At 42.0% G+C, this 14150-nt stretch overlaps 1 protein-coding gene across 2 annotated transcripts in view; it reads left to right on the plus strand.

Moving 5' to 3' along the window:
* Window positions 1–14150, plus strand: part of prkd1 (protein kinase D1) — a 35247-nt gene that overhangs the window by 13612 nt on the left and 7485 nt on the right. For both annotated transcript variants that reach the window (XM_054796951.1, XM_054796952.1), the window contains exons 8-13: window positions 663–852; window positions 2745–2868; window positions 2955–3032; window positions 3203–3370; window positions 3543–3654; window positions 11044–11096. In XM_054796951.1, the coding sequence (XP_054652926.1) occupies window positions 663–852; window positions 2745–2868; window positions 2955–3032; window positions 3203–3370; window positions 3543–3654; window positions 11044–11096 (725 nt within the window). The remainder of the gene's footprint in view (window positions 1–662; window positions 853–2744; window positions 2869–2954; window positions 3033–3202; window positions 3371–3542; window positions 3655–11043; window positions 11097–14150) is intronic.

The raw sequence follows: 14150 nt of genomic DNA on the forward strand, positions 1-14150 counted from the left end.
GTAAAAATTAAAGTTAAAACATAGTTGGAACTCGAAAATGAATGAAATAACAGAAAACGATAGATTCTTAATTTCCTCGTACATTCATCTAAATGTTCCAACTGTATAAGTGCCCAAATAATCAACATTATAAATATACCGCCGAGATTACAAAGCCTAGTCTATTGCAGGAAAACTAAATGGAAAAGTAACATAAAAGAGGGGAAAAGTCTGCAACACGTATTGGAATTTGTGAAGCGATCGCGTTGTGCCTGCATCTGCCAGGGGCTCCACGCACCTTGGCCAGCCTCACTGACCCTGCCGCCCCATGATGACTCAAGTGCAAGCAGTGCAGCGAAACGATGGACACATACAAAACTGTATTTATGCTTTTCGATGGTCTTGTTTTCAACTATTTTATGTCTTCATGCATCATGTACACTCACACAATTGAAGCAAGTAATTTCAACAACATGCACCGTTATTTGCTTTCACAAACATACTGCATGTTTATGTGGCTGCGCCTTATGCTTGCCCCCCATCTGCTCACCGGAAGTGAGGCGAAGTGCCTCGAGGTCATGTGGTTGAAACCCAGCAAAAGCTTATGGAGTTTCCTAACCTGAGTGGTCCCAAATGGAGACAAAGGGGCACACACAAATGCCAAATGTGTCTTTGACCTGCAGAGCTGCTGAGCCCAGGGGTGGAGTCTGACGTGGTAGAAGGTTGCCTTGATGACCACGACCGAGGCGGCAGCCTTCTGGATGACATGGACGAAGCACTGATGTCTGAAGGAAGTCTCCTGCTGGAGACGGGGCCAGGGGACCTTGGCGACCTGCATGACCCTGATCTGGATGAGTCCAACCGGGCCATCAGGTAGTCAGAACCGTTCTACTGTCTGAATCGTTGTTGACGCCACACATCGTCATCAACACATCACAGAAAATTTTAGTTTAAGCGTCTGATCTACTAAGATGTCAAATAACCAGCACTGAATTGCATCAGCAAACGAAAAAAATTGCACGTACTATCATTGGGCGTGTTGCGGATGATCTACTATGATTACATGCACCATTTTTAACAGGTGCAAAAGTGACTTATTTAAGTGAGAATTTTGTGTGGTAGCGGCTATCACCATGGAGAGTTTGGGAGAGCAGAGTGGCCATAAAGGAAATATGAGGTTTGAAGCCATGCAGTTGGAGGTCTCGGTGAAGAATGCAAATAAACACACCAGTGAACTCCAGCTAACACGTTGCATCATCATAATAATGTTATACAGTCGTCCATCGCCACTTCGCGCTTCATCTTTCGTGGCTTCACACTCATGGTTTTTCCAAATAGATTCATTAAAAAATCATATTGTGGTTCCTCGCTGTTTCGCAGTTGACTACGACCTATTATTAGTAAAAAATATGCATATTTAAGCTAATTTTACATATTTTTGGCCCGAATTAAGCATAAGTATAAAAATGGCTAAATGAACTAAAATACAAATGTAAGGAATTCAGAAGATATCCTCTACTCACGCATTCAAAGACAAAGGCCTGGCTGGGTACGCCTATCTAACATAGCATCATCAAACAAGTTGCAGTATTTTCATAGGTTAATAGTTGTTTGTGTATGTGTATAATTATAATGTACAAATACGTAAGTATTATTACTGTACAGTATAAGCATGTAGTAAGCGTATCAAACGAAACAAATCATAGGTTAGGGCAGGGGTCGGCAACCTTTACTATCAAAAGAGCCACTTATAGCTGTCATGTCTCAAAGAACGCAGGCAGGCAAACACCAGCTTCTCCTCCCTTCCTCGCAATCATCCAATTCATCAGAACTCAGACATGATGCATTAGGGTCTTAAAGAAAGTCGTATATTTTAAACTCTGCGCATTTTCGCCACTCAGGTGTTAAAAATATTCAAGCATTGCTAAGGGAGCCACAACAAGGAGGCTGAAGAGCCGCATGCAGCTCGGGAGCTGCGGGTTGGCGACCCTAGGGGTATGTGTGTCAGTGTTGCCAGGTCTCGCAAGACAAACAAGCAAGGAGATATCTGAAAAAAAAACAAGCCCAAAGTGATTTTTAATAAGCAGACCTGGCAACATTGATGTGTGTGTGTGTCTGTGTGTCCCTATATTAGTCTTATTTTCTCTCATTATGTGTACTATATTGGATAATACGAGTGTAAAGCTGACTAAATGGGTGTTATTGTCATGTCTAGAGGGTTCTAATAATGTTAAAAACTCTATTTAGAAGGTTACATAAACAGGTTTTTATGCTCTAACTACGAAAATGTTCCATTTATAAATAAGAAATCATACTTCATGGAAATTCACTTATCATGGTCATTTTGTGTGGTTTAATAATCTGCATATATTCTGGATATTCATGAAGGCAAACACGCAAAATGGATTGCCAATGCTATTTTGTTTATTTGACAGATAGAATCCTTGTTGTACCTTGTTAGGATCAGCTTTGTGCATGCAGTTAAGTTTGCACGTGTCTTTATACATGCAAACTTCAGGTAGTGCTGTTGTGTAGTGTTACCGCTCTGTCATAGATAAGCGCATACATGTTGCAGTACCCATCTAGAACAGAGAGGAAAATATTCCATTCCTAAGAGCAGATCAGGCCCCAAGTGCATTAGTTCAAGAATGAAAGCGTTATTGTCAAAGTCAGACACCTGGGGCTGAACCCTGAGGTCAACCACTGTTCTTTCCAGCACACGCTACCCTCTACTTGAGCTTATGCTTTTCCCCACCCTCCTGCAGCCCATCGACCAGTAACAACATCCCCCTGATGCGAGTGGTCCAGTCGATCAAACACACCAAGAGGAAGAACAGCAGTGTGATAAAGGAGGGCTGGATGGTCCACTACACCAGCAAGGACACTCTGGTACTCAACACTAGCATGTAGTTTAGCTTATAGCATTTAGCTTAGCATTTGAGTCTTTATGAATTCTTCTCAATGTTTTGCTTCAGAGGAAGAGACATTACTGGCGCCTGGACAGTAAATGCATCACGTTGTACCAGAACGACACAGGAAGTAAATATTATAAGGTAATTTGTGTTTGTGTTTAACATTATGCTACACAGGACGCTCTGTCCTACAGTAGTCAACGTTTAGCTCTGAGAGACCAACTTGTCAATAAAAGACAAGAAAGCAAGTGAATTCAATGTCAAACCTTCACGAAGGAGTCTACTTGCAAGTTCTACTTTGTCCTGTTCAGGAGATCCCGCTGGCAGAGATTTTGTCTCTAGAACCCGCTCAGATGTTTTCGCTGCTTCCTGATGGTGCCAACCCTCATTGCTTCGAGATCGCCACAATCTCGTTGGTCTACTACGTTGGCGAGAACCTGAAGCTTGGCGGCGACTCTGTGGCGGGCAGCAACATGCTGGTGATGACAGAAACAAGCTAGCATTGCTTATTGTCAATACTTTACGCCCATGAGCGCAACTTTAGGTACACTAGTACCGAGGAGTATTATCTTTGTAAAGGTAGAAGATTGTTTACCTAATGAAATGTCCAACGAGTGTATGACCTGATGTCAGGAACGTGGTCACTTGCAGGTAAGCGGCGCGGGTCAGGATGTGTCTCGGATGTGGGAGATGGCCATCAAGCATGCTCTCATGCCCGCCGTCTCCACGGGGATCTCCAACGGTTGTCATGGCGATGGACACAGTGAGTAGACACAAGTGGTGCTCAAACATTCACACTGTGAGAATATTTGTGAACATGTGAGTTCTTCAGCAGGCAGGAAATGACCTGCTCAGGTGTTCACATTGAGTCTTCTCGGGGGCGTTGACTCCCACACAAAGCCTTCAGAGCTATTTTGACATTTATTGACGTCAGTGTGGTCATGACTCACATCTACGTATTTGAGGAGCTCTGCTTGGTCTCAGATGATGAAAATAAACATGGCCTACACATCTCAACTTGCTTTTGTGTGGCATTGCTGGAGACTTCACTGTTAGAAATATCATTATGTCCTGGTGATCTAATTGTACATGCTGCTGTGTTGGCACAGGTCCGATTCCCTAGGAAATGCATGTCTCGATTAACATTAATATCCACCTCCTTTGATTGCAGGAAGTTGTTATTCTGTTGAAGCTACATGCATCTCATCTTGTTCTCCTCTTCTGTTATCAGCTGCCCTGGCATAAGACCTGCGTGTAATGCTGAGCCCAGTCACAATCACATTGATCATGCATGTGCTTTGTTCCTCTCATCCATTCTACACGTAATTTGCTCTATGATTTGTTCCTTTGCTTCATGCTCTTTCTTGAAAGTTTAATGGAGTGCAGTGATTTCCTTCCCAAGAGCCTTCATGTTAGACTGAATTGTGCTGATGGTATTTTCCAGACCCTTGACATTTCTGTCAAGATTCGTGATTGTCTGTTTTTGTTCCTCCATGAAACCTGGTTGTTTCTTTTTATTTTTTGCCTTCTCTGCGATAATCTATGTCTGTGGTTACTTGTCTCCTTATGTAATCCCTGTATTCAGTTTGTTGTCGTCTGTAATTTTTTGTAATTCCTGTATTTGGGTAAGTGTCTTCTTCTGTAATTCCTGTATTTGATTCTGGTCTCCTTTTGTAATTCCTGGATTTGGTTAGTTATCTCCTTCTGCAATTCCTGCATTTGGTTCTTTATCTCCTTCTGTATTTGGTTAGTTGTCGTGTTCTGTAATTCCTGTATTTGATTCTGGTCTCCTTTTGTAATTCCTGTGTTTGGGTAGTTGTCTTCTTCTGTAATTCCTGTATTTGATTCTGGTCTCCTTTTGTATTTGGTAAGTTGTCTCCTTCTGTAATTCCTGTATTTGGTTAGTTACCTCCTTCTGTAATTCATGCATTTGGATACATCTGTGTAGGCTCTCAGTCGTACAGGAGTTGTCCATCGAGGAAAAGGCTTCTTGAGACGTCATCTGTACTTCTGTGAAGAAGGTGTCGGACGTTTCGCTCCTCAGTGTAAGGAACCAATAGGAGGAGGGTGTTGGCACACCAATTCCTCCCACTCTTACTGTATTTAAGGCCTAGGCTACCAGCACTTATTAGTTCGCTGACGAAGCTCTTCGGATGAGGAGCGAAACGTCCGACACCTTCTTCACAGAAGTACAGATGACGTCTCAAGAAGCCTTTTCCTCGATGCATTTGGATAGTTATCTCCTTCTGCATTTGGTTAGTTGTCGCGTTCTGTAATTCCTTTATTTGATTCTGGTCTTCTTTTGTAATTCCTGTATTTGGTTAGTTATCTCCGTCTGTATTTGGTTAGTTGTCTCCTACTGTAATTCCTGTATTTGGTTAGTTACCCGCTTCTGTAATTCCTGCATTTGGTTAGTTGTCTCATTCTGTAATTCCTGTATTTGGTTAGTTATCTCCGTCTGTATTTGGTTAGTTGTCTCCTTCTGGAATTCTTGCATTTGTTTAGGTCAGTGCTTCTCAGATAGAGAGGGGTGCCCCCCCCCCCCTTTTCAGAGCCGTGACTTTGAAAACTGAACATACAGACTTACATAAGATGCACATAAGATTCTCCATGACAGTCAATGTAAACTAAATGCATTTAAGCAAATGCGCTAGCTTGATGCTAATTTACATTGGAAATCCCATAAAGGCTCTAACAATTAGCATTAACATTTGCGATTTCGAACACCCATCAGCAACCAAAGGAGGAGCCTTTGAAAGCTATTACCTGTTTTAAAAAGGTTCTATTATCATATGCCAAATAGTAGATTTATATTGTGATACACTCCTAGTCACAATTTTAAAACCAGTAATTGCATGAATTTACATTTAGCACTGCTGGATCTTTAGAGGTTCTAAGAAGAGCTTAAAATGCAAAAAGAAGAAATGGGAGTGAGACAAAAACAACATTTGGAGTAAGCAATTCATTCAACAACCCTGCATTAAGATTTAGTTTATTTAATTGAATCCGTCCTTCCTGCTGGACCAGTTCAAGCTGAACATGTCAGCAAGCAATCCTGTTTTCTGTAGTCAGGAAAACTAAAAATAGTCTAAAACTCTGATCTCATCGCAGTTTAAAGCTCAGCAGTAAATATCCACTTTCAACAGGAAGTGGAAAAAAGAGTGGAAGAGAAACCTAAAATTGTATGTTATGGTATGATATGGTTTGGTATGGTATACCGCTATATGTTTCAGATATGTTTAACAAGTTACATTAAGGAACATCACATGTTTAAATTTCCACAATTCAACATCCCTTAAAATGAGTAGGAAGAAGCAGAGCTTATTTAACCCTACCACTTCTCCATGTCTATTACTGATAAGTCATTCACACCATAACTTTTACATGTTGACTACGGGTGTCACAATACACCCAGGTCACGGGACAAGACAATACACGATATTAGGTTCGCAAGAACGCAACAAGACAATATTTTAACATTACTTTTAAGAAACTACAATAACAAAATAACTGACTGGACAGACAGACTTTTTTTTTATTTAACTGAGTCACAAAACAATGCAGGTATATTTTGACATGTTTTATAACTTTGCATGCATGGCCTAAGCATGATGCTTTTAACTGTTGAACCTTTTTCTAGTAGCTGCTACTGCATTTATGTTGAGGGATAGTTATGCAACGACACATATGAAACAGATTGCAGTAGATTAGCTTTACTTGTGCTTTATTTGTGCTCAAAACTACAGTTCCCAAAAGGCCGTGCTGTACCAGAAGTAGTGAATTTCCGAATTAGACGCCCGTATCACATGTTTTGATAGATGTCATATGTAGCGATTGTGTTTTGATCTGACAAATCTTAAGTAAGTTTGAGCAAATGTAGAATCGCTACAATGTATTATTCACAGCATGGTTCACATTCTAATAGACTTCTGGAGGACCGGTTCCCACGAGACAGCTTTTCTCCAAATAAAAAACATCATTACATTTTCATCTTGTGTTACTGGACTTTCTAACTCCCCTAATGTTGACACTTATTTTACTTCCATTTTATCATGTAAAGTTTGTTCACTTGCGTTTCAATGATACCATTTTCTACTTAAAGAGAAAAGAATAGAATACATGTAGCAACAGATACCTGTAGATGGCTTATGCAGTGATGAAGGAAGGAAATTAAGAAGGAAGAGCAAATATGAAAAAAGGGAAAAAACTGACAGTACATAGCTAGTGCAATGTTAAAGGAAAACGAAGGAATAAAGACGTTAAAATAAGATAATAAAAAATATATAGATAATAGAATAATGTAATGTAATAAGATTAAATAAAAAAAAAAGGGAATTAATGATAAATATAAAATAAATCAGTGATAATACCAAGTCATAATAAGTGAAGGTATTAAAGGTATTAATGAATGAATAAATAAATACATAATAGAGTAAACAGTTTGACAAAAATGCACACTCTCTAAATAAATGGTGGGTGTAGATTAGGAAAGAAAGGAAGATGTTGAAAAAATACCAATAAATACCATACTTATCTTTAATCTCGTCACTTCATCACTGAATAATCTATAGAAGGTATCTGTTGTTACATGCTCTCTATTCCTTTCTCTCTCTATTAGAAAATGGCAACATTTAAACACAGTAAGTGAGCAAATGATCAGTAATTGCTGCGACCTAGAGAAGAGATAGGATTTAATAAGCTTTGCTTCTTCCTACTAGTGATGGGTATTTCGGCTCTTCTAAGGAAACTGGTGTTTTTAGTTTGGCCACATATTAACAAGAGCAAGACCAAATCCAGGCGTTTGCAGAGCGCCTTGAAGAAACTGACCTACAAACAAGAGCAGAGTGCCGAGGACAGATGCCGCTCTCTTCGCAACACCATATACAGTGCTGCACTGCTCATGTTTAGCAAGAGTGAATGTGAGAACATGGACTGGTTTAAGGCCTACATCACAGAGATGGAGCCAGTTATCATCACAAAGTGCAATGCACCCATCAACTGCAAGCATGACTCATCTCAAAAGAAGTTCCTGGCTCTGAGGGCCGCTCGCAAGAAGGCCCAGCAAACAGCACGCTGCTGTGTGAACAATTACTGGCTTCAACTCTTGCATTCAGCAAGCCTCGCCACGGGGAACATCAGGGGCATGTACAGTAGGCAAGCAAGCAAGCAACAGCAATCCTGTCAAGAAAACTGCACCCTTGAAATCCAAAACAGGGGAAGTCATCACAGACCAGGACAAGCAGTTGGTAGTTGGAATAACTACCTTTTCTCTAGAGTAAACACGGTCACCCAGGAAGCACTTGATGCTATCAAGGAAATATCCGTTCTGGAGGAACTTGACACCAAGCCCAGCAAGGAAGAGCTAAGTAAAGCCATTGATGCTCTGCCAAGCTACAAAGTACCGGATGAAGACGGCATATCCCCTGAAATCATCAAGTGAGGGAAGTCAGCCCTGTTGCAGCCATTCATGAACTTTTGTGGCCCTGCTGGAGCGAAGGCAGGATATCTCAGCATATGCGAGTCTCCAAGATTGTCACGTTGTACAAATGCAAAGGCGGTTGAAAATAACTTCCAAGGCATATCATTGCTGATTATTGTAGGGAAGGTCTTCACCTGTGTTGTCATGGCTCGCCTAAAAGTCCTTGCCAGCTGCATCCAGTGTGGCTTCAGAGCACAGTGTTCCATGTACAGTCGACCTGATTTTCTCTGTTCGACAATTACAGGAGAAATGCCCTGAACAGCAGTGGCCACTCTACATCATCTTCACTGACCTCATCAAGGTGTTTGACCTTGTGAGCAGCAGTGGTGTGTTCCAGCTTCTGAAAAAGATCGGCTGCCCTCCAAGGCTACTGAGCATTATTGCCTCTTTCCATGACAAAATGCAGTGCACGGTGAGCTACATCATCAGAGCCTTTCAAGATTATGGGCAAGGTGAAACAAGGTTGCGTCGTAGCACTGACCTTGTTCAGCATGTTCTTCTCCATGTTGCTGAACTTCCTTTTCCTGAACCCAGAGGAGGGAGTCTACCTGTATACAAAAATTGACGGGAAACTCTTTAATCTGTCTCAAATGAAGGCAAAAACCATGGTTCAGACTGTTCTCTTAAAAGAAATGTTGTTTTCCAATATGCAGCCTTGATCTTGCACACTCAAGAAGACCTACAACACCTGATCAACAGGTTTGCCCTTGCTTGCGAGGAATTCCGACGATCAGCATCAAGAAAAATAACATCATGAGCCAGGACGTCCTTGATCCTCCAACAATCAGAGGTCGACAAGCGTATCACCAAAGCTGCTACCATCCTGGTTAAGTTGAGCAAAAAAGTGTTGGAAAACAAGCCAGCTGACCTTGACCACTAAACCAAAGGTATACCAGGCGTGTGTCCTCAGTACCCTGCTGTAGGGCAGTGAGTCTCTGATGACATATGCCAGAGAGGAGAACCACCTTGAAAGATCCCATCTGCACCGCCTGTGTCGCATTATGGGTATCACGTGGCAGGACAAAGTCACCAATGCCACTATGTTGGGCAAAGCAGGTTCAGCATGCATCACATGCTTTGTAGGCGTCGAGAGGTTTGGCTTGGGCAAGTGCGCCGCATGGAGGACGGCCGCATACGGACCACCTGTATGGTGAGCTGGCTACAGGACGCTGGCCAGTAGGTCGCCCGGCACTGTGCTTCAAGGATGTCTGCAAGCGTGACCTGAAATTCACAGTCATCAAAACAGGCAGCTGGGAAGCGCTTGCAGCTGATCGCTGTGGTTGGCGCCATGCTGTTAGTACTGGTGTTAAGATGGCCAAGGAGAAGAGGCTGCAGCTGGAGGAAAGAAGAGCTAAAAGGAAACCGAGGCAGCAAATTGTGGCGGCCAACCCGCAGGCAGCTTTTGTGTCCACGTGATGTGGCGGAGACTATCACGCCAGGATCAGACTTCTGAGTGGCTCCAGACGCTGCTCCCATTAAGTCTAAATTAAAGGCCAGACTGTTTGGGTCTACCATGATGCACACCATTGTGTCTCCAGACTGAAGGATGCGTACTAGTGAAGATTGACATTCAGAAACACAAAGTGTCTCAGCTTTTGTTTCCTGCTGCTCATTTTTCAGCTTACTTGTGTGTGTGTAACCCTCTCCTCCCCCTTCTACTTAGTGTCGACACACATAGCACCACTCATTTTGACCAATTACATGCAGCTTTAACAGAAAAAGGATGAGAAAAAAACGACTGCTTGTTCACGTCAAAGAACCGGCTCCCACCACTCACATCAAAGAGCCGACTTTAAGAGCCGTTTGGTTCACAAATGACTAGGGCTGTCACGAGAAATGTGACAATATTTCTCGTTGAGAAAAAAAATGCGATAATAAATAAATTAATGAATCACACAATAAAATGAAAATGAACTTGATAATTTTGCCGACCTGCATATATGTGCTTGCGTGTTTTCCTCATCTCTGGCCTACATGCTTCAACACGCACGAGCCAGTATGCCGAATTTATTCTAAAGTGGTAGCAACATAAAAGGCAACAAAACACATTTTCCCACCTCAAACATATACACTCGAACCAGTTTTCCCATCTGGGAAAAAAACTACACATCAAGATGCAGAGACTTTGTTCTGACAGTCAACACTCACTGAGACGTTTGGTCGGCAAAGTAAATACAAATGGAACTGCGCAAAATGGTGAGCATTCACAGAAAGTCATGTCAAGAAAGTCACGGTTGACACAATCCCCTTCCAGGTGGTGTAATTGTAATTAGTTTTGCTTTTTGTTAACGTGTTTTGCACTTCTCAGCCACCATATGTGACACCCCTTCGAACGGCCCATCACTACTTCCTACTCCCTTACGGATATGTTGAATTGTACAAATGTAAACATGTCATGTTCCTTGAAGTAACAAAACAAACAAAACCATTACCATAATAATAATGTATGCTAACATTCAGCATTATCCAGTAGCAAAGAGTGCATCTTCTTCAGACAAGGGACAAACACATTTTGGCTGCAAAGGTCAGTAGATTAAAAGCACTTACTAAGCATCCAATCAAATTGCACTGATTCTGTTCACAACCGCTAGGGGCCATAGTTGCTATGATATGCTATAGTCTCATCTAAGAACATGTTCTAGCTGATGACTGTGATGACGTTTGTCTCCTCAGAGGAAGTCTCTGTCAGCTTTTCTGTGTCCAATCGCCACATCCAGGAGAACGTGGTGAGAACACACACACACCTATCCAAAAAATGTCCTTCAAACTGTGATACCCTTCACAATGCCAAAAATGACCTATATGACCTGTGAGGCCTTGTGATGATGTTGTCTCCAAGGTGCGCACATTATTGGGATTACTCACTCAGCCTGAGCATCGCCATGGTGACGCATAGTAATTAAGCAGAACAGGCTGTACTAATAACAATTAGAGGGGTGTACACATGGATATATTGAATCGTTTCGGTTCGGCATGTTCGGTTCAGTCCACTTGCCTAACCGTTTCGTTTATATTTTATGCTATTTTTCTCACTAAATGTATTACGAGAGTGATCTAAGCGCTTCACGCGTAACTAAAGTCCTGGGTGAGTTTCCACGCGGACGCCTCTGAGTATCTGACAATACTGACTGAGGGGGAGCAACGCTAGTAGCTCGCAGGCGTGACAAATGGCATCATGGCAATTGCAAGCGAGAAGCCTGAGCTGGAAGACCATCGCATCTCACTATGATCTCCTGTTTGGGAACACTTTGGCTCCACTGTTAAAATTACGGATAGACAAAGGCAAGAGGATAAATCCAAAGTTGTGTGTTGACATTGTTCCATGGATATAATATGTATATAATATAATATGTTAGCGCACTTAAAACAGCATTATCCGGCAGTGAATGTTACATCTACAAGAAAGAAAACCAGCTTAGTTCAAACACCACACTTCCGCATATAAAAAACCACCAGCAAGGAACTCTGGCCGGGCCAAAGCAGTAACACATGGTATTGGAGTTTTTATAGCCACGAGATTACGTCCATATTCAGATGTTGAGAGCGCTGGCATTAAGTACCGTCATGGAAAAAATGATTAGACCACCCTTGTTTGACTGAATGCCTGATACAACTAAAGGTACCTTTGTTTGGACAAATATAACAATGACAACAAAAATAGCTCATAAGAGTTAAATTGTTTGTCAGTACAATGCTATAGCTATTCATGTAAGTGATTTTGGTTATTATCAAGAAAACCATGGAAGTTGCTAGATATCAGCTATTAAACTCTTACGAGCTATATTTGTTATCATCATTATATTTGTCCAAGCAAATGTACCTTTAGTTGTACCAGCCATTAAAACGGATCAATAAACTGTAGAAACAAGGGTGGTCTAATCATTTTTTCCATGACTGTATACGATTAAAGTTCTTCAACCTTGTTATGAAATACCATCACGTCCTCACTTTAGCCAGAAAGTTATACCAGCACTTTATGAAAAAGTTAAAAGTGATTTCGTCCACGATCACATGCTATCACACGACAGATGGTTGGACTTCACGCGCAACAGAGAGCTATTTAACTGTCCATTACATTTTGCCACAATGTTTAAACAATTGTTTAAATACAAGTTCATGTTATTATTATTTTTCTATTTTAAAAAACTTTATTTGAAATATCACCCAAATGGGTCGCTTTTATTTATTAAAAGTTGTTTATTTATTAAAAGTTGTGTTTGAATTTTTTTTAAGTAAAACCATTTTAAGTAATTTTTTTCTACCTTTTTTGTACCGAAAATTAACCGAACCGAGCACTTCAAGAAACTGAACCGAAACCAAATTACATTTTAGTGTACCATTTGACCCCTAAATAATAATATTGTATTTTTGTCCTCCTGCGCTGAAGTGTGATATTAGACTGTCAATTAACTGCACACAAGCTGCTTCACAAACCAAAATGGTATATTTCAGGCTTTTTGTGTCACCACAGACCAACATACACACACAACATCCACACAAAATAAACAGTCAGTCAATTAGTTCATTTATAGAAGAAGTTTGAACAGGCCCCCAGTTCCACTTGAAGTATTTTACTGTATGTGTGATGTGACGTACAGTGGAACCTCGGTTTTCGAACGCATTCTTTGACTAAAATTTTGCCTCAGTTCTCATACACTGTCTCAGTTATCGTACAATATTGCGCATAACAAACTGTTGTATTTTACCTTTCGCATGTAGAATATTGTCATATTAATAAAGATTTGGACGGACTACCTCTGGTGTCCTAACCAGAGGTTAGGGCTGCCGTCAAGCTGAAGAAGGAGTCCTGGGTTTGGAGTGAGGTCTTATACCAGATGGAGGAGTTCAAGTATCTCGGTCTTGTTCACGAGTGAGGGGAGGTTGGAGCGCGAGGTCGACAGGCGGATTGGCGCAGCGTACTGGACTGTCGTGGTGAAGAGAAAGCTGAGCCGGAAGGCAAAGCTCTCAACTGACCGGTCGACCTATCTTCCCAACCTCACCTATGGTCATGAGCTTTGGGTCGTGACCTAAAGAACAGGATCTCGGATACAAGCGGCTGGAATGAGTTTCCTCTATAGGGTGGCTGGACTTACCCTAAGAGATTGGTCAAGGACCTCAGCCATCCAGGAGGGGCTCAGAGTAGAGCCGCTGCTCCTTCACATCAAGAGGAGCCAGTTGAGGTGGCTCGGGCAACTAGTCCGGATGCTTCCTGGTGAGGTATATCGGGCATGCCCAGCCGGGAGTAGGCCCCCGGGACACACCTAGGACACCTCGGAGGTATTATGTCTCACAGCTGCCCTAGGAATGTCTTGGTGTCCTCCCGGTGGAGCTGTAACAGATGGCAGGAGACCGGGAAGTCTGGGCTTTCCTACTGAGACTACTGCCCTCACGACCCGGACCCGGATAAGCGTGAGAAAATGGAATGGAATGGAATGGACGGACTACTCCCAGTATTGCTTGTTGTTGTTCAGCCATTTTGGATCGCACACCCAACAACAAATAGCGATAGCGATAATTAGTTTACACAATACTACGGTGTTCTGTAAGGCAAACTCAAATGAGAATGATACACAAACTCGTCCGTTTGTTGCTGTATCATTTTGCAGATGTACTGTATCATTCCCAAACAAAAAATCCCATATTCAGTCTTCCATCCATCCATTTTCTATGCCGTTTCCCCTCACTCGGGTCGCGGGGGTACGCTGGAGCCTATCCCAGCTGACTTCAGGCGACAGGCGGGATACACCCCAATCGCAGGGCACATATAGACAAACAACCAC

Source organism: Dunckerocampus dactyliophorus, chromosome 13 (assembly GCF_027744805.1).
Source record: "Dunckerocampus dactyliophorus isolate RoL2022-P2 chromosome 13, RoL_Ddac_1.1, whole genome shotgun sequence".
Classification (NCBI taxonomy): domain Eukaryota; kingdom Metazoa; phylum Chordata; class Actinopteri; order Syngnathiformes; family Syngnathidae; genus Dunckerocampus; species Dunckerocampus dactyliophorus.